Source organism: Zootoca vivipara, chromosome 1 (assembly GCF_963506605.1).
Source record: "Zootoca vivipara chromosome 1, rZooViv1.1, whole genome shotgun sequence".
NCBI classification, from domain to species: domain Eukaryota; kingdom Metazoa; phylum Chordata; class Lepidosauria; order Squamata; family Lacertidae; genus Zootoca; species Zootoca vivipara.
The window spans coordinates 35,420,075-35,445,004 of record NC_083276.1 but is presented as its reverse complement, the minus strand read 5'-3'; the positions used below and the strand labels follow the sequence as shown (position 1 = coordinate 35,445,004).

The 24,930-nt window shown below is 38.7% G+C and overlaps 1 protein-coding gene across 2 annotated transcripts in view; it reads right to left on the bottom strand.

Annotated features, from left to right (window-relative positions):
• Nucleotides 1-24,930, bottom strand: part of PRKD1 (protein kinase D1) — a 103,778-nt gene that overhangs the window by 41,070 nt on the left and 37,778 nt on the right. For both annotated transcript variants that reach the window (XR_009557396.1, XM_035110208.2), the window contains exon 2: nucleotides 10,750-10,888. Coding sequence is in view for 1 of the 2 variants with exons in the window: in XM_035110208.2 (XP_034966099.2) it covers nucleotides 10,750-10,888 (139 nt within the window). In the remaining variant the exon portion in view is untranslated. The remainder of the gene's footprint in view (nucleotides 1-10,749; nucleotides 10,889-24,930) is intronic.

Below are 24,930 nucleotides of genomic sequence, written 5' to 3'. Positions count from 1 at the left end.
GACTGAGTCGTCTTAAACCCTTTCCATTTGGAACTTATGGATTCTTGAATCTGTTTTTTTCAGTACTGACTTCAACAACAATCACTTCCTAGTCTGCAGCCTTCTGCTACAAGTCAGCTAGCAATGAAGTAATTGGCACCTCTCCTATGAAAACTGTAAACTTATCCAGCTAGTTTCTCTGCAGATTAATTATGAGGTCAGCACAGCTCACACCCCTTGACATAAAAACAACGCTTATGAACATTTATGGAATACATGAAAACACAGCATACACACAGAAACTAAACGCAAAACATTAAAAAAATCAAATAGACTTGATGTGAGAAGATTAAAGCTTTTACAAATCTCCTGTTCCATAATTTAACTCACTGACCAGGGGTTATTATGAGCCAGGGTTCAAGAAGGCTTCAACACAGAACATATTTTGAGCCCCGAACCATATAAAAAAACAATATGAGTGCCTTTTAGGTCATACAAACACTTCTCCCAAAGCAAACAACAGCCAAAGCCAGTGCAAAAGTAGGATGGAGGCAGGAAGAGGCTTCCTGTCCATAAATTGTATTTGTTAGGAAGGTTAGATCTCCAATAGCTTTCCTTCTAGAAATTCAGCACCACTGATGTTCATAAGCCTAAGTTTGTGGAGTTTTTCTTCAAGGACATAAATAATACCAACACAGTCTCTCTGAAGAGTACAGGAAACTATACTCTGCAAATACACTTACACTGTGATTTCCATCCTCACAATGGCTTCAAAAGGAGAGGTGGCAATGAGAGAAACTGCAGTGGAAATTTATCAGTCAAGTATTAGTTCACATAATGCTTGCCACCACCTGACCTCTGCACCAAAGGATAGCCCAGAGGAATCACACGCAAGTCATTTACATAAAGGGGGACCGGCATATTGTTCTTTGATAATTTAAGATGAACTTTTAAAATAGAAATATAACAAGCTATGGGTTAAAGGCATCTGTAGAAGATTTTGAATTAGAGGAATAGTCCAGTCTGAATATTCAGTGAGAATTCTCAGTACATTTGAAGACATACAGTGGGGCTTCCTGGTTCCGGCGGTAAGAAATGGCTGATTCTCACGCGATCGGAGCTCAGCCGTGCCAGTAATTCAGGGTTGATATGGGGGTAATTAGCCCTGGCAGACTCCCCAGGGTGGGGGAGGACTGTCTCGTAGACCCGCAGACCATCCGAGATTGTCAGCTTGCATCAAGGTGCAAGCGGCAGGACGCTGGGTTCCAGAGCACGACATGGCTGGAACTCCCTGAAGTCACTCCCATAGCCGGAAATATCTGTTTGATAAAATAATTAGATTTGGACAATAAACAGACATAGTCTGTACTGAAGAAGACTGAGAAAAAAATCTACAGAATGGCACAGTCCCTGGTGTTTAAGCTTGGACTTCAAAGAGATTCTCATCATGATGTTTGGATTACAAGGATTGGAATGTTCTTTTTTTCCTTCTCAATACCTACAATTGTTTTTCTATGCCAAGCCTCATTAAGAAACCTAACATTTTTTTGAAAAGTACAGATGGACTTCTATTTATAATTAAGTATTCAATTGCACAGCTTTACTTAGACTTGAAAGACTTGATAAAGATAAAAGAAGAAACAAGAAGAAACAAGATGGCGCTTGTTAATATGATGCAACACGGAAAAATGAGGATTCCTCCCTTTTTCAAGGGAAGTGGGAAATACTTGCTAGCTGACTTTATGACTTGAGACAACAATTTGGGATAACATACAGTGCATGCGTTTGCAGAATTTATTCATTGTGAGTGAGAGAGAAGGCTAAATGGATGTCTATCAGCCCCCTTCTAGAGCCCAGAAAGGGGGGATTGTATGGTCTCCGGAAAAGCTGATTGATCCTCAAATGACATATCTGTGGAATACAGTTCATTTACATTGCAATATTGCAAACAGTATGCTCAAACGACAGGCTTGGACAACAGCCCGGATTGGAAGATTGGAATGAAGTCAGGGAAAGCTGCACTGGCAAATAGACAGTTGAAAAAATATATATACAGACAGTGGTACCTCGGTTTACAAACACAATTGGTTCCGGAAGTCTGTACTTAACCTCAAGCGAACTTTCCCATTGAAAGTAGTGGAAACTGGATTAATCCGTTCCAGACGGGTCCGCGGAGTACTTAAACTGAAAATACTCAAATCGAGGCGTACTTAAACCGAGGTATGACTGTATACACAAATAAAGCTGTACTCGATGGATGAAAGGATATATGATTTCTGACATGATTGAGAATCGGATAGCCAGGGACGGAGGACTTTAAAGCGTTAAGATCAGAATGTGGAAAATATGAGAACAACAACAAGAAGGCAGGAATGAAGATATTGGAGATATACTTCAGAGGTCCAGACTATGGGAAGCCCGGAAAATTAATAATTAGTTGTAATTTGATTGTTTTTTATTTTAGTTTATTGTTTTTAATTGGATTGTGATTATGATTTGATGGATATGTTAATTGGTTGTTTTGATTGGAAAATCAATAAACATGATTTAAATAATAATAATAATAATGAAGCCATACTGTATTTTCCTGTCATTAGAATCCAGCCTATGGCTGCAGTCCTATAGTGTACCTACATACTTGGAAGTAAACCTCATTGAATGCAATGGGAATACCTTCTGAGTAGGCATTGTAGAATTGCATTGTAAATAAAGCACATTCATTCCCCATTCATAATAATAGCAGAAATATGTTTCATTGACACTAGTTGAACTTAAAACTGATTGCCTATGACTAAATCCTTCACTCTGTTTTACTAGGTGCCCCACTATGTCCTTACATTCAAGTTACCTTAATTTATCCCAGTACTAGTTTCACAAAGTGACTGCAAAACATTAAATATATTATCCCTTCTTCCTATATATCTAGCCCCTCGGTCTTGGAATAAAATATTTTCAAATGCAAACTTGCCAAATAAAATACACCCACCATGTTTATTCTTGTTTCTCTGTGGTTTGGTCAATTCCATAGCTGCCAAGTTTTCCCTTTTCTCGCGAGGAAGCCTATTCAGCATAAGGGAAAATCCCTTTAAAAAAGGGATAACTTGGCAGCTATGCAATTCCTAGTCCATTGTTCTGTTTCAAAAGGCATGAAAAAGGCAAACAGCAAGACATACTGAGTCATATGTTCCTGGGCTATACAATGATGTCATGAATTGCCAACATGCTGCCCACCATCCCCAGATGTTGACCAACAGCTCCTATCACCCCTAGCTATTGGCCTTGCTGATTGGGGATGATGGGAAATGGAGCCCAACAACATCAGAAGGGCATCACGTGAATTCAAGTACTCTAGCAGCTCTTAGAATACCCTTTAATAAGTTTTAATAAGATTGTGAAGTGAAAGCTGACGGGAGCTGGGGTGAAGCTGAAACAAAATTTTGAAAAAAAAATCAATTGGGGGGGAGTAGAGTTGGGGTTGTGAGTGCAGCACAGGACAGCAATTCAGAGACGCCAAAACAAAGTCTAAAAAGCAAATGTCGTGAAGAGAGACACTGTATATTAGTGTTTATACACTAATGATGGTGTGTGGAACCTTTGGCCCTCCAGATGTTGCTGAACTACAACTCCCAGCAGCCCCAATAAGTCTGGTTAACAGCTGTTAATGTGGTGGGTGAAAGGTTCCCCGATCTATGCTAATTCTAGAAGCCTCTGTGCCAAGCTGGGCAGACTGAAGTGCTTTAGTCTTAAATGACACACCATTGCTATAATGGGCATAAAGTGAAACAGAACTATCACCCCCCTAGTCAAAACACTCAGGGATATCTTGGGATGAAGAGTGAAATCAAGGAAGCATCATAAAGAGGAAATGTTGTAATAATACGGGGTGGCACAGATTGGCTACAAAAAGGGAAAATTTCTAGATACTCTGAATGGTTGTGCCCTAGAAAAATTGGTCACAAAACCAACCAGTGGGACAGCAATTCTGGACTTAAATAATGGATGGCGTGTGAGATGAACCAATTGGGAACAGTGACCATAGTGCTATTAAATTAAATATACATGGAAACAGCTAATTGCTCAGAAAGTCCAAGTACAATCACATTTACTTCAAAAGAGAAGACTTTCCAAAAATCTGGGGGTTGGTAAAAAGGAAGTTGGCAGGCAATGTCAACAGGATCACCTCTCTCCAAAAAGCTTGGGAGTTGTTAGAACTCAACAGATATATGTTAAGAAGTTTCAGTTGAATGAAACTTAAAGATGAAGACAAAAGTTACTCTCCTAAATTTATATGTGTGTGCACACACAAAACTTTATTTTAGTAAAACTTCTGGTTAACAAGAAAAAAATCAACTCATGATACTCCAAAAAGACACAATAATGATGCAAATTTTATATTTTTCCATAAAACAATCTCTTTTCAAATCATTTTTAACCAGAAAAAATGGCATCATACAATTATCTACCAGTCTGACTTTACACTGATTCATAGAAGCTTGACACAAATATGACTCACAGAACTATATGTATGGAATTATTTTCATTCAAAATGGCTGGTTTTTGTTCTCTTTAAAAAAATTTTTTTAACATGCATCTTGCAAAGAAAGGCAAAATATTTTCCCTTTTGAGTCAGAATGTGAATTTTATGCTTAATTTCACAATTTCTCCATCAACTGTAGTAATTACTGCTACATTCCTAGGAATGTACAGAAACATTTTTCTTTTAAAATAATATTTTTACTTTAGATACCATGAAACAGCATAAGCGAGCCCCACATTGCAAACAGAGCTGTTGGAATGGGAGAGGGGTCTTCAAATATGAAACTACAAATATATCTACTACCCACTACAGAAGCAGTGGATAAGGAAATTTCTTGCTAACTCCAAAAGGCCGCCGAATATTATTTTTCACTTCATGTTCTCATATCATAAATCAACTTTGCTCATTAGATGAAAACACCTTGAACAATTCAGTATTTCTATCTGCCATCAAGGCATGTATTAGGACAGTGTTCTTTCATATGATCCAATGTGGCATTCAGATATAGAAAAGAACTTAAATAAAACTCAATTACATTTGCCATCAATGGGTGAAAAAACCTCTTGAAATTCTGTGTGAAAGCTCAATAACATCTGACTAGCTTCCCTTCCAAAGGGGAAAAAACTGTATTAAAAATCCCATTTTCTCTCTGATTATACTAAAGCAATATGCAATGATTTCCATGTGCCTTCAAGGAAAAAATTTGGACAATCTTATTGTTGTATCAGTCCTAGTATGAAATTTAATATTTTAGGTAAAAATCATACTATAATAGTTTTCATTTCTTTTGATGAAATTATCCTATGAATTTGCACAGTGTCAACCTGGTTTTTTAATGTAAGTTTTAATCTATTAGTGTTTCACATAAGAAACTTGTGAAAACTCTTCCAAGCATATTACTTTTTCATTACATAAGAACCCAGTAATTTTACATGCCAGAGAAGACAGATCACCTCAGAATGAATGCCTATTCAAATCTATAGAACATTATTTTAGATGCACTGTTCTTTTTCTGTGCTAGTAAATTTTCTGAACAAAAAAGATCTGAAATGTGTGAGGAAACAGATGACTTCCAATCCAGCTTCAGTAAAATGTATTTATTGTGCTTTTTGTTTCCTTCTAAAAAAATGACTGTGTAACCTGACAAATTTAAGATGTACAACTTATACATAATAGATATTTGGAAGCAAATGCAAAAGGTAAAAATCTTTACATTAAGAAAGTGAACATTTAAAAGAAAAACAACTTTTCTTTCTCATTTTGATTATTCTGATTTTCTCTCTCTGCTGCATCATAAAATATTTGAGATTCGTTTATTTATGTACTGTTATCATCACATATGGCATGTTTTGGAGTTAGCAAAAGAAAAAGGGCTGATCCCTGCCCCAAGGAACTTACCATTTACCGTAAATTTCAGCAGAGGGAAAAACAGAGAGAGAAGGGAAAGAGAGAGAAGGGAAGCTAGACTAACACCATTAACTAAACAGGTAGCCCAGGACTCTCAGAACTCTAATTGTAAGTGATTCCACCTGTAGTATTTGGTAAATTTACAATGATCCATCTCCGTCATTTGAGGCTGACTGACTGTATGTTACCTGGCCCAATTGGGGTTGTTCCTAAGATATAAAGCCTTGAAAAACATGATACCTAGGTATCTATTGGAATGTTTCTATGCTCATGAGCAAGCCCAGACCTTGACGTCAGCTAGCAGGGCCCTTCTCACTGTGCTATTACAACGAGTTTGAGTTATGTAGGGGATAAGGAGGATGGCCTTCTTGGCATTTCACTAAGTTCCCTACACAACTCACAACCATTGTGGTAAGACAACAGTAAGTAACATGTGAGATCACTTGAACTCCCTGGTATGTTCTTTTGATGTGTGAAGAGATAGTGCCAGCTAGTCACACTTCCCACCCCTTGAAAAGGCTATACACGAGAAAGTTGAAAAGGGCTTTTCCATGTGAGGTAAAACCCCTGTTGTCCCAGGATTCCTCTCCCATCATGAAGGAGCCCTAAACATGCACATACATAGGGCCACTTCACATGGCTGCCAAATTTACAGGCAGCATACACATCCGTAGGCCTGGAGGGGTGCCAGCAGTGTATGGGGGGGGGGGTCTGAACATCCGTCTCTAGTGGGAGGTTAAGGCCAACATTTGCTGACATTGCTGTCCAAGTAATACTTCATGATAGCTGTGACAGAGAGGGGAAATTTGTTCTGGACTGCAGAAGAACTAGGGAAGGAGTATGAGTGATTAAAGAAGACGCTTTGTTGCATTTGTGCTAGTAAATTATTTTGCATAGCCAAATACGCAACACTAAGTCAGCGTTTCTCAACCGCTGTTCCGCGGCACACTAGTGCGCCGCGAGACGCTGGATGGTGTGCCATGACATGCGGTGACGAGAAGGGCGATTTGCATTGTCACGTGCCTGGCGGCCGCCAATAAGCAGCACTGACAGTGATTTTTATTGGCGGCCGCCAGGCACGTGACAATGCAAACCGCCCTTCTCGTCGCTGCACGTCGCGGCGAAATTTAGACAAACTAAACTAAAATTTAGACAAACTTAAAGAAGCTGGCTGGATGAGCTCAACCTGAAACTTGCTGAGCAAAGGATTGTGCTGGCAGAGAAATCAGCGGCTTGTGAAGCCTTATTACAGGAGATTGCGACCAACACAGCAATTGGCAAGTGTTTCTTACAGTCATAATTATATAGTCAATATAGGGCGGCACAGAGTTATTTTTTTTAACTTTTTAAATGGTGGTATGCCTCGTGATTTTTTTCATGGAACAAGTGTGCCTTGGCCCAAAAAAGGTTGAGAAACACTGCACTAAGTCATACATAACACTAAGTCACGGTTGGTTGAAGCTATAGTTTGTTGAACACACTATGAACTATCCCACAGACAAACAAACCATGTTTTGTTTCTCCAGAATTTAGCGTTGTCTCTCTCTCCCCACAATTGCTCTTGCTTCACACCTTCATAGTTTGGTGAAAGTCATATCTAAAACCAAACAAGGTTTATAAGTCAACAACAAACATTGGTTTTAGCTTGTAGTTTGTTGGCAGTAACAAGCCATAGTTAAGCCAATATGTAATGTATAACCAACCATGCTGTAGTGTTATGTGTGAACCAGGTCAGTAAAAACCCTCCTATTACATCAGGATCCATTAATAATTAGAATACACAAAAGTCAAGAATTTTTGTCATTCTGACAAAATTTGGCATTCCTAAAGAATGATGAACATAAAATCTAGTTTGCTGTATAACAAACATATAATAAAGTCCTTATACTTCCTTCTGCTGTAGGTAAGCAGTCCGCCTTTACCGTTTTACAGGACTGTGCAGGCACATAACAACAACAACAACAACAACAACAACAACAACAACAACAACAACAACAACAAAGCTGCTTTTTTGTATTTCAGTAGAATGAAAAAAATGTTGTCTGCATTTCAAAGGAGAAATAACCTTGTGCCAAATAGAAATCTTTATGTATTGTGGCAATATGTTAAAATAAACAGGACAGGCATCATATTGCCAAAGGAACAAGCCATTTCCTGGAATGAAAAGCATAAATTTGCTATAACTGAACAAAAGGAAAGTTTGGATTTGATGTTTCCAAGCCATGTGCTTAAAGTTTGTGATCCTTTAGCAAATGCCTGGCAGTTGGCTTTCTTGTAACTCTAAGAGAATGCTATCTTATATATTGCAACTTGGTTTGGAAGATTAACAAGTATGATTTCATTTCTGCAGGTCAACTCAATGGAATTTCCTATTTCAATAAAGTTTAGATTCAATAAGATTTAGAGAACTTACAAATGCTAACATCTGAAATCTCTCTTTATTTTCTTTCTTTATATTCAACTCTTTACCTAAAAAGGAGGGGAAATCCCCATTTGCACTATACATCTAGAGCAGTATCATACCACTTTAAACAGCGAAGGCTTTCCCCAAATAATCCTATAAACTGTAGCTTGTTAATAGTGCTGAGAGTTGTTACGAGATCCCTATTCCGTTCACAGAGCCACAATTCCTGGAGTGGTTTAGCCATCAATCCCTCTTCTCAGGAATTGTGTCAGGAGTATGGGCAGGAGTCAGGCTCTGGGGCCTGTAGTGCTCTGCAGGACTGGGGCCTGCCTCAGCTTGTGCTGGAGAAGCTAGGAGTAGCCACTCAGGTGAGGCCACTTGATAACTCACTGCACCTGGTGGCAAGAGCTGGGAGGGATAAAAGCTCAGCATTTTCCTTCAACTCTGCCTTGTTGCATCTGGCCTCCTGTTCCTCGATCCTTCGCCTTGCTCCTTGACCCTTGGACCTTCGCCTTGCCGCCTTGCTCCTTGACCCCCAGACCTTCGCCTCTGCCTTGCTCCTTGACCCTGCGACTGCCTGCTGCTGGACCCTCAGCCCTGAACCTGTTCCTGCTTCTACACCACCATCTTGCCTCTGGTCCTGACGTCCTCAGCCAGGGCTTCAACCGCCCGCCGACCAGACCGTGACAAATTGTAGCTCTGAGGGGGAAATGTGTTTCCTAACAAATCTCAGTACACTTAACAAACTACAGTTCTGAGGAGGATCTGGGGGAAGCCAAGTCTGTTTAAAGTGATATAATACCACCTCAGAGGTGGATTGAGGGGCACGGAACCTTGGGAGTGCAACAAGGGATGCTGCAACTATGATTTAGAATGGAGTGTTGAGAGGCAGGGGGCGCCAAATCTTGCTGTCACACAGTGCCACTCAAATTTGAGATCTGAGGGTCCGCCACGGACTGTTTTAAATTTATAGCGTGGATGGGCCCTAAATATATACTGTATTTTTCACTCCATAAGACACACTTTTTTCTTCCTAAAAAGTAAGGGGGAATGTCTGTGCATCTTATGGAGTGAATGTGTGGTCGATCACTGGCTCCCTTTCTGGCCACGCCCCCTTGCCCAGGCTGCCATTGTTGAATGTTCTGCAGACAGAGGCTGTTTGTTTCCCCAGCGACATGTGACTGGCTGATTAGATTATCTGTCTGGAAACTGTAGGAACAGCTCCCTTTCCTTTCCTAAAGAAGCTGCAGAACTGTGAGTTGAACCCCATAAAAACAGGATTTTTTTCCTTTGCAAAGTAAGCTCAACAACTTTGAGCTGATCCCCCCTAAAAAACAAGGCTTTTCCCCTTTGCAAAAGAAGCTGCACAACTGTGAGCTGACCCTCAAAAACAGGGCTTTTCCCCTTTGCAAAAGAAGCTGCACAACTTTGAGCTGATCCTCAAAGAAACGGGCCTTTTCCCCTTTGCAAAAGAAGCTGCACAACTGTGAGCTGATCCCCCCAAAAACGGGTCTTTCCCCCTTTCCTCCTCTAAAAACTAGGTGCGTCTTATGGTCAGGTGCCTTTCATGGAGTGAAAAATACAGCACTTGATTTTACATGCTTATGGTGCGTACAAATCAATGATACATTGTAAAGGTAATTCACAGGATAAATAAAGAAACATATCTCCATAACCTTATTATAATGATTAATAATATTTATCAATTGCTTTACTAATTAAAAATAACTCCAAGTGACTTACAATCACAATAGAGATACTAAAACCAATTACAATAAACACAATCAATAAAAACATTAACACCACATATCTGTACAAATAAAGACAGGTCCTGCCAAAAAAAAAGCTGTGAATACTGTACTTAAAAACCCTTCAAACTAAGGGCCAAAAGCCCAGGTAAAAAGGAAGGTTTTTGCCTGCAGTCTAAAATAAGGTAACCTCCTTGTTGGGTTCCTAGAAGTTGGAAACAGGATACTGGACTGGCTTGATCCAAAGTTATTCTTTGTTCTTAGGATCTAAACCAGGGCTCAGCAACCTTTTTCATCCATGGACTGGTCCACTGTCCCTCAGACCCTGTAGTGGGCTGGACTATATTTTGAAGGAAAAAAATGAACGTATTCCTATGCCCTACAAATAACCCAGAGATGCATTTTAAATAAAAGCACACATTCTACTCATGTAAAAACATGGTGATTCCCGGAGCATCCATGGGCTGGATTGAGAAGGCAATTGAGCCGCATCCAGCCCACGGGCCTTAGGTTGCCTACCCCTGATCGAAACAGATCTGACAAACTGCTGGTGGAGTCAGGAGGCATGCTTGGTGGCCAGAACTATTCCCAAATTAAGAGGGACTGTTACCGATTCCCACACTGAAGCAATTATAAAATACATAAAGTATAAAGCATAAAAATATTATTTTTACCCGATAAGACAACTTCAACAAGGTCACCTTCTTGGATATCAGTAGCTGACTTCACCAGCTGGAGAATATTTTCAGTCGTAGTGTCATGGCGAAAAAGCAGAATTTTATCATACATTCCATAGAAGCCACATTCAGGAAACTGAAAATGAATAATATTGAGAATTTGTTTCAGTTACAAGTAGTATGCAAACATTCTTTGGTTAGTTTGAATCAGAACAATAAGGGGGAAACAATGCTGGCTGAGGTGCTAACTGAAATTCCTGAAAAAGAAACCACAAATCATAATACCAGCAGCCCTTTTCTGCAAGAGTAGAGATGATTTTGCTTATACATTCAATTTTAGACTTGGAAAGTACAATTCTTATATGGTGATTCTGAAAACACAGTCTTTTCAAAATTAGCATTTAGCTTTATATAGAAATACAAGAATGCATATTGGTTTATTTTTATTTATTAATTATAGGCTGTATCCAATTTACTCATTTCATCAGTGAATGCTTGTGCAACATAACTTTCCCCACTCTTCTCCCTAAATCTGTTTTGGGGGTTACCCCAACCTCTGGAGCAGTTTGGGGGTGGCCATGGGATACACGCAAGGAGAGGAGAAAGGAGAATTTTTCATTGCACAAACGGAAATCCTTGTGTTTATTGGATATCACCCTATAGATACATATAAGGCCTGTAAGGGGAAGGCTTATAACCAGCTTAACTGCGTTGGGTACTAGGTTGCTTTAGTTTAAACCCTAAGTAGCACGTTGCTTTAGTTCACTTATCAAAGGCTTGCATAAGTTCCCTCAATGAGTGGAATAGGGAAATGAACGAACGTTTGCATTTTTTTGCAGAATTGGATGAAATTTGCAGGCATAAAAATACCCTTTGAAGCCCAAAATTTCAGACAGAAGGGCATTTGCCTCAACCCCTCCCTTGGGGACAAAACAAATTTTGCCCCATTCCTGCTCTAACCCTAATGTGGATGATACTTTACTGAATATGTTGAAGTGTACCCCAACATAGTGTTTTGTGCACTGTTATGTGGTATGTATGTGATATTGTTTCACAACACAAGAAAGTACAACACAAGCAGACAAGAGGCTTTAGTCATGTACAAGCATCTATGAAAAAGAGAGGGAGGTAACTTGCTATTTTCCATTCCCCCTACATCCGCACCCTACCCTGCATCCTCCCTCACTGCTGTGAATACCCAAACCTCTGGAACGGGGGGGGGGGGAGGCGGAGGCAATGGGCTCATCATCCCTCCCTCTTCTGTACAAGAGAGTGAAGGGCATCCTGCTCCATAAATGGAATTCCGCTCACAGCTTTCAAGCTCTTGGTGTTTGCTGTAGCAGACTAACAACTGCTCTTCCTCTTGATGTTTGTAAAGCAAAGGCATTCAAAATACATATAACTTGCAATTTCTTGCATTATGATATGAAGTTCAGTAATATACAGTGGTACCTCGGCTCCCGAACGCCTTGGGAGTCGAACGTTCTGGTTCCCAAACAATCAAAAACCAGGAGTGAGTGTTCCAGTTTTTGAACGTTCTTTTGGAAGCCAAATGTCCAGCAGGGCTTCCACGGCTTCGGATTGGCTGTAGGAAGCTCCTGCAGCCAATCGGAAGCCGCGCCTTAGAAGTCGAACATTTTGGAGGTTGAACAGATTCTGGAACGGATTCCGTTCGGCTTCCAAGGTACGACTATAATGAAATTGTTCACATATAAACCAAAGACTTCAAATTGATACTTGCAATTTTGAACATGAACCCAGAATTGTGATTTAGACACACATGCATGCAAAGAACAGATATATAAATAAAATTCAATAGCTACATTTGTAGTTCATTCACACCGCAAAAAAGGTACAGGGTAGTCAATCTCTTGCAGACAGGGGAAAAAAATAGCCTAAAAGTTTTAAAATAAGAGCCAGAAGAACTTTTATGTCCCTTGTAAGATCTTGTTTCAAAATAACAACAAAAAGCTAGCAAGTCTGCCCAGCGCCAGTTTGCTTCTCAGTCTTTCTCACCATAATACCTGCCAAGATTGTAAATTGCTCCAACAAGCACTTAGGAAAAGCCGTTTCCCTAAAATAAACATTGCTGCTAATATAACGTCAGCTTTTCCAAACACTTCAGGTAAACAAGTTTACTCACTATTTGGAAAATACCCAAACAAAACACTGAGCAATCTAGCCACCAACAAGCTTTTCTTACCCCCCAAAAGGGGGGGGTGTCTATGCTGAAGGAGAAACAGAGGTGCACTATGATTCTCAGGTGTCCTTGCTCTTCAAAACTATAACTGGGAACTGAAAACCGCTCTTAGATTTTGCTACTTTCCTATCTATTACTTCAGCTAACCAGTGATGTTGCTCTCAGTACTTCTGCACTTCTTTTTTGTTATCTTACTTAAGTTTATGTTCCTTTTTAAACAAGATTTGTCATCTCTCTTTTATCTCAGAATTCTGCTATTGTTTTCTCACAGGAACCTGCTTCATAATTCACTTCATTCCTTAAGATGTTGTAGTGCTGAGTGGTTGCTTTTTTTAAATAAAAAAAAAAGAAATAATGTTTCTGTTTTCCTTGCTTTCTCCTTCTTTTGCAGCCTTTCGGGCAGGGTGTGTATGTCAATTCTTTAGCCACTTCCTTTCACACACTTTAAATTCCTCCACTGGAAGTCTGATATCTTCTTTCGACTTGCAGTATTATTGTTAAGCTGATGGTGTTCCAGCTCTATCTTTCTATGCTCCCTTCCCTCCCTCTAGTGTCATTCCATCCCACGATGATTGCCATGATATATTCTACTTAGCAATTTTCCTGTTTTTCAGTTAAAGGATACAATCCTGTACACACTTAACTGGAAGTAAGCTGCTTCTGAACTTTATGAGACTAAAGTAGTACTCCCAACCATACCTACTCATAAGTCCCATTAAATTCAATACAGCTTACTCTCAGATTACTCACAAATCTTAACAAACTACAGTGCCCATAATCCTCTAAGGGAAAGAATGTGTCTTAAAGTATAGTGTGTACACAACCTCAGCTTTCCCTGGCTTCTTCCATTATCATTATCAATATTAAGATTAAACTACACATTTTAAGTTCCTTCTTGTTCCTGTCCCTTATCTATTTTTATTTCTTCCTCTTGCTATTTGTCAAATGCTAGTCGTCTTACCAAACCTCTGCTACCTTCTGCTATTTCTCATCCTCATACTTTCACTCCCCTGTTGGCATTTAGAAGGGCTTCTCTTTGACCTCCTTTACAAAATGATTAAGGACTCCTCTCTTTTCTCTTGCTGCTGCTGATCTATTTTGATTCTCTTGTTTGGGGCTTTTTTGCTACTCATTTCATTTGTAATTAGTTCCTCCCTCCCTCTCTCCAAATTCTCATGTTTTTTAATATCCATTGCGTGACAGGGGGAAGGGGCCTCTGCATATATATATTTAATCATTTTTATTAGCTTTCCAATCCAGACAAATTAAAGACAATATTAGAAATGTATTGAATATTATAGAATACCTGGAAGTGAGAAATGAGAAAAAAGCAGCATTGATGTTTATAGATGCAGAAAAAGCATTTGATAATGTTTCTTGGAGCTTCGTGAAGAAAGTGATGGAGGAAATGGGATTTGATCCAAATTTTAATAGGCGGATACAAGCTGTTTACTCAGAACAGAATGCAAAAATAATTGTAAATTGGGTGATAATGGATAAATGTAATATTCAAAAAGGAAAAAGACAAGGATGTCCATTGTCACCACTGTTGTTCATTCTGGTACTGGAAGTTTTGACAAGAAGGGTAAGAGAAGATAGAGAAGTGTCAGGAATAAAAGTAAAGAAAAATGAGCATAAGCTGAAAGCATTTGCAGATGATTTGGTAATAACTGTAGAAGACCCCAAAAACTATCTCCCAAAAGTAATGAATATAATAAAATAGTTTGGTCAAGTGGCAGGATTAAAATAAAAGTAAAACCAAATTGTTATTAAAATATTAAAGAATCTGAAAGCAAAACAAACAAACAGAAATGACAGGGATAGAAGTACATAAAAAAGTAAAGTATCTAGGTGTATGGATAACAGCAAAAAACAAATATTTTAAACAGCAAAAAACAAATATTTTTAAAGATAATTATGAAAAAACTTAGCATGAAATCAAAAGAAATTTGGAAATATGGAATAGGATGAATCTTCCTTTATTGGGAAGAACTGCAACTATAAAAATGAATGTACCTACAAGGATGTTATTTCTCTTCCAAACCATCCCAGTAATAACAGGGAATGCATGCTTCAAAGAATGGCAAAGAGAGATCTCAAGATTTGTCTGGAATGGGAAAAAGGCAAGGATAAAAAATAAGATACTAACAGATGTGAAAGAAAGAGGCGAATTCTCACTTCCAGACTTAAAACTGTATTACAAAGCTGCATCCCTAATATGGATCTGTGACTGGACCAAGCTAGATAGGGAGGAAGTAACAGAACTGGAAGGACAAGACAATAGGTTTGGATGGGATGCTTATCTATGGTATGGAAAGGCGAAAATACATAAAGGGTTTCACAATCATAAAATAAGGAGATCATTGTTTAAAGTGTGGGAAAAATATAAAGACCTATTAGAACCTAAGACACCTTGGTGGTTATCACCTATTGAGGCATTGTCACTTAAAACATTGGGGGAAAGGGGAGAATGGCCAACATATAGAGATTTATTGGTAGAACAAGAAGGAAAATTAAAACTTTAAGAACATGAAGAAATAAAGGAGTTGGTTGCATCATAGACAACTAAAGAATATTTTCAAAGAGGATAATAAGAAAGGTTTCTCATACTCGGTTTCCAAATTCCAAAAGGAAGTGATAGAAGAAAACTCAAAATTATTTTTTTTAAAAAGGCATATAATAATATCCTTTTGGAGTGGGAAACTAAAAATGAAGAAGTAAAATCGGTAATGATTAAATGGGCACAAGATATAGGCCACAAAATACAATTAGAAGATTGGATAAAATTGTGGAATGTAAATTTGAAATTTACAGATTGTATATTGTTGAGAGAGAACTATATGAAGATGATGTACAGATGGTACATATCACCAGTCGAATTGGCAAAAATGTACAAAAACAAAAAGAAAGTGTGTTGGAGGTGTGAGGCTGAAGGTACTTTCTATCACATGTGGTGGGATTGTAAAAACGTAAAATTGTATTGGGAAATGATATATAATAAATTGAAGAAAATGTTGAAAATAACATTTGTTAAACAAGCAGAAGCCTTCCTGTTAGGTATTTTAGGCCAAGATCTGCCGAAAGAGAAGAGGACACTATTTATGTATGCTACTACGGCAGCGAGAATTCTGATAGCACAAAAGTGGAAGACAGGAGAAATTCCAATTAAAGAACAATGGCAAGAGAAATTGATGAACTATGCGGAACTGGCAAAATTGACGGACAGACTTCGAGAAAAATACAACAGTGACTTTGAAAAAGAGTGGGAACCATTTATAACATACTTGTAGAAACAAAGGAAGACTATTGACTTGATGGCAGGATTTAAATAAACACTTACACCTTTATTAACAAAGAACATTTGAAACGATAAAAGAAATGATATAGTGGACTCTTAAGAAACAGCAGTATGTAACAAGAGGGAAACAAACCAGAAGTGGAAGCCTAGGAGGGGAGGGAAGAAGTGATGTAATATAAACAGAAAAAGAAAAGTGAATAAAAATTTAATTGAAAAAAAGAAAATAAATGAGGACATCTATTTTTGCCACTGTAGTCTGAAGGTGCAAGGCAAGGACGTGTTTTTATTCTCAGACTGTTTCTGTGCATTCTTTTCCACACAAAGGTCTTCTCTTCTCATTCATGAAGATTCTTACAGCATTCCGTAGGCCTCGTTTCTATAAAAGCTTCAGAGCAGTAAAATGCAAGCCAAACAAGTCACTGTGACAGCTGAGTTTCAATCATTGTTTGGTTGCCATGGCAGCCCAACCAGGCTTTTTAGCAGATTAAACACTTTATTTATTGGACAGAACAAACAAATGCATATTGGCTTAAAACTTACAAGATACACAAACACCCACACCCACACACCCCGGTGTGGCAAGAATATCAAGATTTAAGACCTCAAGGTTTTGTTGAGTTTTTCCATTAAAAAAACTCCAGTAAGGGAAGGACAGGGAAATAAAACCAAGGTATCACAGTGTGCATTAAACATGTTCAAAGTCTATAGAAAGCTGACTGTTTTAGAAGATATCTCTACAGGAAAGAGGTAAGGCTAAAAAGATGGGCTAGAGGTACAATGAGGGGGGCAGAAGGGAGAGGGAGAGAGGAGACTTTAAAAAAGTTCCCATTGACATCCTACTTTCACTTGGGAGTCGGAGTTTATCCTGATCAGGTAAGCAGGAGGGACTCGGAAATGATTCACACAACCAACTTTTTACAATGTGTGGAGTAAACAGGACTGACACCCACCCACCCCCATTTTGGCTTCTTTTACTAATCTTGGGAATGCACCAACGTGGATGAGCTTCTCTTCTGAAATGCATCCTTCAACTAGAGAAAACTTTATTTCTTGCCTAATGAAATTTTGTATTTACTTCAGTTCTGCAAAAACCTTCAGACTATATTCCAAAGCCCTTCAGACAGCAGCCCTGTGGTAAATGTTTGGAATGATTACAAGCCTACACATTTGCATTCAGTTGTAACAATTATTCCCAGTTAAAGATCTAAAAGAATAGTACAGTGTCAGTATAAGGCACTTTTCTTCAGTTCAATATTGCCTTTAGAAAGGCTCATTCATGCCACATTCTTGCATGCCCTCCAATAATTCCTTGGCACTTTCAAATGCTTACATCTCTTCCTCATTTCCTACAAGGAACTACTGGAATAAAATTGTTGACATATTACATTCAGCTCCATGGTGGGCGAGAAAATAGCCGCCCCCAGTCAGTCAGTCATCACTGACAAAGGTTTTTTGACAGTCAAATTCCAATTAGTCCTTTGTGACCAAAACTGCTTTGAACATTTTGAAATAATCAGTATTAAAGTTTCCTTGAACTGAACTGACTTTATACCATCCCAGAGCCTCACTTCACCCTCACATTCACAGAGATCTGCTTTTAAAGTCTTTTACAATACCATCCTATGCTTGTTTTACTCAGAGGTAAATTCTACCATGGTCAGTCATGTTCAATCTCCTGTAAATGTCTCTAAGATTGCAAATGAAGAGTAAGAATTCTTCACTGATAGTGAAGTGGCCACCCTCTGGGTTCCTCCATGACTCACAGATCTGGAGGCACCTTTTCGTTGGATGGAGGCAAGTCCAGCTAGCGACTCACACAGAGATAGAACCGGGAACCTCTTCTGAGAGCAAGATACTTCTGTTCAACCTCTGGAATTTGGTGTTCTGGAGTAATCCATTCACACGCAAATCAGAGCATACAAGAACCATTCATCTCTATAGAGTTTGATTGGAAGGAGATATGGCTGGATGGCCCGATAATCATGCAGAGATGCAGCAGACAGCCTCTGTGCAAGTGGGTGCTTTGGGCTCATGCAAGCCTTTAATTAACTCGTCTTACAGTGTGCTACATGGTGTAGCCTTGGTAGTAGCTCTTGATGGCATTCCTTTTGCCTGTGCATGCATCCCTATTTTTGTCCACGAAATGTTGGAAGTCTGCTGCTCCCACAGGGCAAAGCCACTGCACTAGCATCTAGGAAGGAGCAAGCAACTATATGCTAACAGAGGAAGTGTGGAAGTGCTTTAGCTGTGTCAGACACCATAGCAGGAGAGGAGAGTTGCTAGATTCCATCTACACCTCTCTTGCCTCTCTCTCTCTCTCTCTCTCTCTCTCCCCACGGAGATAGCATGGCTGCAGCTTTAAGTATTTGCACAAAAGAGATTAATAATTACTTCTTAACATATTAACATATTAACATATTAACATAACCTATTGTATTACAACTAGTTACTCACCTGGGATAAAAACTAATTTCTTTTCTTGTGTGTAGCTAGTGTGGCTAGCAAGGTCTTTTAGAACAGAAATACCATTGTATAGCCCTAGTACATCATCATAATAGATGCCTTTCTTAACCTCAAGAACAAAGAAATATGTTAATAATATTCTGAAGAAGTGTGCATGCACACAAAAGCTCATCCCAAAATAAAAACTTAGTTGGTCTTTAAGGTGCTACTGAAGGAATTTTTTTATTTTGTTTCGACTCAGACCAACACGGCTACCTACCTGTAACTAAAGAAATATGTAACCTTCTTATGTTACCTTGAATTCTTTTTTAAACCAATGTACTTTCAGAAGCATGTGTTGTTTGTTAATGATTATGCCTGTTCAGTGAACTCCACAAACACTTCAATGCTTTGTCTAGGGTTAATTTATTCACAATCCATATCAACATTCCACAGTGACCGATGGCATTCTCACTACAAACACACCGGTAGAATATTTTGAAATGAATGTATCAGGTAATTCAGATAATCTCTTTAAAGAATTTTTGACTGCTACAAAAACTATGGAAACTGAATTGGTTAGATAGAAGTAACAGAAACTGGGTCCACAACTAAAATTAACCTCCTACCTTTTCTCTTTATTAAAATGCCTCATTAAACAAGGCAGTCATTAAACATGACCCATAAATTGTTAACAATTTAATATGGGTGGACAAGAAAGCCAAGAGTGGGTTTTTGCTTCTGAAGAGGCAAAGGGGGAATATGAGACAAAGTTGTTTTGCCTATCATATTTAAATCTCTCTTTAAGTTATGAAGCTGTACAACTTCTTTAGCACATGAAATGGTTCTATCTAAATAATGTTTATGTTAACTATCTTACACTTTTATGTTGGAACAGAAACATGTCCTAACATTAAACCCTTGTCTGCAATCTGCTTTGTGATTCATTCATTCATTCATTCATCACACAGTGTATAGAGCTATACACAGAACTTCATCCCACAGGAGGCAGTGAGGGCCACCAACCTAGAGGGATTTAAAAGAAGATTAGACAAATTCATGTAAGAGAACGCTATCAATGGCTACTAGTCATAATGGCTATGCTCTGCCTCTACAGTTGGAGGAAGCAGTGCTTCTGAATCAGAGTTGCTGGAAACCACAGGAGAGAAAGGTGCTCCTGAATCCTGCAGGCAGATTTCCCATAGGCATCTGGCCAGCCACTGTGAGAACAGAATGCTGGACCAAATGGGCCATGGGCCTGATCCTGCAGGCTCTTATGTTCTTAAAAAAAGAAAGACTGAATTTATTATTTTACTTTGGATGTAGATAAAGAAACAAATGCTACAGAATGGCCTCAATGAATAAATTTTCTCCACAGGAACAAAATAAATGATCCCAGAAGTTCACTGAGAATTTCTGATACCCAGCAATTCACAAATGTTAAAATCAAGGCCAGCGTCCAAAGAACTGCAATGGGCTATTTATTATCCAGTTTAAATAATTCTATGCATTTTAGGTTTACTCAAAAAGTGATTGAAGTTTTTTCCTTTTTTTAACAGCAACCCCAGCACACTGCATGGGACATCATTTATTAAACCAGATCGCAATATGGGGTGAAAATCTGCTGTCCAAAGGAGGAAAGAGTCAACAATCCCATTGGACATGCTAAATCCTTGGATGCCCCTAACTGATAAACAGATTCCACCCTATGAACAAGTATAACAAGATATCGCTGGAAGGAAATTAAAAATATTCAGTATTTACAAATTAGACACTTTGGCATGGATCCTAACCTTTTGCTCCATAATCTAAAGGAGCTTCTGCTCACAGCGAGTTGTATTAGTGAAAGTAGAGTGAGTTCAACTCCACTTCTGTGAACAGAGGAAAAAGTTAGGATCCAAGCTTTTATGAACACTTTAGAACAAGCCTCTGCAAACTGAATGACTTCAGGGAGATCTATGTACTATATACACACAACTATATACTGTATTTTTCCATGTATAAGATGGCGCCTATTTTGGGGGACTCTAAATTAAGAAAACACCCCTCAGCACTACCCGTGTATAAGACGAGCCCCAATTTTAACCCCCCCCCTTTTTGTAAAGAAAAACACCTAGTCTTATACACGGAAAAATACAGTACTTTAAGTTTTAAAAAATTATTTACACTTTCATAACACAGAGCAAAGCAAACTAACTTCTTCCCAATTGTGACAGGAGTGGAGTATTATAAGGACATTTTGAAAAGTATGTTACATTTATTTTGACAATTTACATGCTGTTTAATTACTATTGTTTATAAGCAGTGTGCGAGCAACTCAATGCAATAAAGATAAAAATCTGTAAAAATTGGTATCCATGACTGGATATGAAATGATATACAGTAGTGGTGTTGTTTTCAAGACTTGAGGGTCAGCTGATTTCAAATGAATACAGTGATGCCTGCCCAAACCTATAAATGTTTATTAAGTATGAAAGATAGAATTTGATGTAGTGCTAAGTGGGAACAAAAGTCTGCATGCACAATGAGACGTCCCAGCCTCCTCCCCCGGCGCTCCCCTAAACCTGTTCTGGAGTTTTCTCCAGCCCTGCAGATCAGATTTTAGTAGACTTGTTAGTTGAACCCCACCCTGAATAAATATTAATAGAAAGCACTGTGAAGATGACAACTCATATGGTACCCAAACCCCTCCCATTTTTCTATGGTATTATATCAGGGTTCCACAAGCAGAGCTAAACATTCAGTAAGATGAAAAGTGTCGATTTGTCTTAACTTTGACAGTATGTTGCCATGACTGTTCTGCTATGGCAGCACATATAGCAACATTTTATTTTGTAATGTGGCCTATCATATAGCAGTGAGTTCAGGGTTCGTAAAATTATCTACGGGACTTGAAATTTATAGGGTTTTCTAACTATTGATAAAACCTGTGTAACTACACTTTTAAAGAGTTTAATTATTTAGATATCCTTCAAAAAGGCAATAAATTTTCACTCTTAGAGTGCTAAAAATAAAATGTTCTGCCAAGAATTAGAAAAGTTCCTTCTGAATAATATCAAACATGCAGAAATATGTAAACCTAACAAAAGAGGGGGGAGTCCCATTGTGAGAGCACTATAATTTTAGCCAACCAGTAGGTGTTACTTTTGAACAGAATAGCAGTTGATAAACTCGTGCAATTTCATACTATAAATATAACAGCTTTAAAAAGTTGCCTTTAAGGAATATCGAACTGTCTTTAAAGTCTCCCCATCAAACATAATGCACATGAATACATGCAAGGAAGAGAAAGAAGAATCACATATAAAAAGCCACTGAATTTCCAAAGTCAGGGCTCCCACAATAGGTCAATGTCCAAATTTCTTTCCTTTGTGTTTTTATGCCTAAAAGTTCTAAGAAAATAGTTAAAATCTTTGTTTCAAAATGCCTCTTGCCTTGCATTCATATATGCACACGAACATACTGCAATCATTCTATAGGAAGTGTCTTCTTTGTTGAAAGCATGGTGCCAAATCATTGTTTATCAAATGGTGCAGGAACTTAGAAAATAAGAGGCTTGAACTAGCAATTTCAGAAGCAAGACTAAAATATCTTGCTTTATTTAGAGTGTCCCATGCCACTTATTACACTTGGCAAGGCAAATGCCCTCTTTTCACTCTATCCCCAGCTTTTCGCAGAAAACTGAACTCCAAGAATGCCACAAAGAACTGGGATGAAGTGGTCCTCTTACAGCCTCTCCATAGCTCAGATATGAACTACTCAGGCAAAGAAGGATGATAGAATAAGACTTTTACTATTGGGGCAGAAATTGCATTCAGACTCAGTGCAGGGAAATGAAAACAGGAAGAGCCACTGGAGAGAAGGAGAGATGGTGTCAGGAATCCTGTATGGAATTAAGACCAGTTCCAACTACAGAAGAGGAAATGGACCCAACATTACACAGCTGTCAGTCGAAACGTAATTGTGGTTCAGTGAATAAATAGTACTTTACAAATAAGTATAATCACATTAATCACCCAGGTTATTCCATATACTCTTTGTTGGAAACTGGAAGTTTGTAGGCTTCAGATTTCAACAAGACGAAAAGATTCTGATGAATCTGCAATCCCACTATCATGATCTCAACCCTGAGCAGCAGCCAGGGTTAGAGAATTGAGTAGGAAGCAGACAGATCAATATAACAATGGTGCAACTTATGGCAATGCTGATCTCAGCCCTAGCCCCAGAACTAAGAATGAACAGGAATTAAGCATGGAGTCCTTGAGGCAGGAATTCCAGAAACTGAGCCAATTTATTTTGAAGAATCAGCCCACTGGGAGCCTCATGCTCCCTACTGCCTGCTTGCCTGCATTAGGAGCTGACATAGGCAATGGAGTGCTAGACTTTAGGCCAGAAGACTATCCTTTTAAGGCTACATTCTTGAAGAAAACAACAGAGCTTGGAAGGGAGAGTCTGGTGCAAAGGGAATGAAAGACCTCAGCTGAGCTTGAGCTTTTTCCCTTTCCTGTTTGGAGCTATCCAAGGTCCTGCAACTTTATGCCAACCCTACCTTTCTCCCTAGCCCACTTGTCTCACATACACTGCACCCTATATGGGTTCCTAATTAAAATCTGAACAGCACAATATAAAACTGTAGAGGGGGAAAATAGGCGATAATCGCTAGTCTATACAAAAGTAGAATAAGCAGGCTTCTGTAGCACTGGAAAGTTTTCTCAACCAGGTCAATATCAATGATGCTGCAATCTTTTAAAGTTTATTTCCATTACATTCTCTCATGGTTGAAGACAGCAAAGTCATAATTTAATCATTTGACAATCTCATAACTGTAAGCATTCCATTTGATTGACTACCTTGTTCACCCTGGGTTTTGTAAATGCTTTAACTTTAGTATGGGACAACCATCAAGCTCTCTTTTAACAATGGTGATAGATGGGTATAAATCATTTTGATGTGGGTCTGCCAAATTTATCTCCCTCTCTTGGCATGGGGGCTGGATGTCAACCATGAAAGGGATTTCAACACCACTAGCAATCGCCTCATTCCTTGAGGTTAACATTGGGGGATTTTCAGGTTGGAGTCTGGCGGATGAACTTTTGACTCCAAGGCTGGGGTGAGTTCTAGAAATTGGCCTAATTCCTGTATTATAGACATTTATTTATTGGAGGAGCCTTGCTCAAAGATCAAGTCCTGGTGTTCTATGTTGATTATGGCATTGGGCTCCTCTCAGCCATGATCGGCCAGCAAAATTCCTGGAAGGATCTTAGCAAACCATTTCCTAGTCATATCCGAGGATACCCTTCCTGAATCTGAAAATGATTTTCGACCTTCTAGGGGGACAGTGGATTTGATTTTCACTGCTCAACAGCTTCAAGAAAAATGCAGGGATCAAAATCTTTAAAAATATAGTATAAGCACTGATAACTGAGAAACACTGGCCTGTGAGCGCTCCAGTTGGAGAACAGCCTTTACCAAAGGTGTCATGGACTTTGAAAAAGCACAAAGTCAGGGCAAAAAAGAGGAATGAGCTAAGAGGAAGGCACATTGGACAAACCTTCACCATTATCAACCATCACCCGGAAACCTATGTCCCCACTGTGGAAGGATGTGTGGATCCAGAATTGGCCTCCATAGTCACTTACGGATTCACTGTTAAGAACATGTTCATGGAAGACAATCTTACTCGGCTACGAACGATTGCCAAAGAAGTAGATTGCTATGACAATACTCATCAAAGACAAAACAAAGTCATTGTAATAGGAAACTAACATTTCAGGATTAGTGCTTTGATATTAAAATGCTATTAGATTTGTTTTATATATCTGAGCCCAAAGGTACTTTAAATAACATAAGACACAAATGCAAATAGATCAATAACTTGAATCCAAGGGAATACAGAGTCTGTAATGCACACCTACCAGTACCACCAGAGTGGCTGGGGAAACCCAGCCAGATGGGCGGGGTATAAATAATAAATTATATTATTATTATTATTATATTATTATTAGAATGTTTGTACAGTAATATGCAAAGACCCGTTTCACTTATCACAGAAAAGCAGACTTGTGTTTTCTACAAAGCATACATCCAACTGATAACTGCAGTCTAGCTTGGCTCCTTGACAAACATACCTTAGATTTGTCAACAACACGTATTGTTTTATGTGTTTAGACATATGTGTAAAATTATAGCTGTGCACCTAAAATGTAATATGTGAGGTGGCCTCATGTACAGGTAGTCC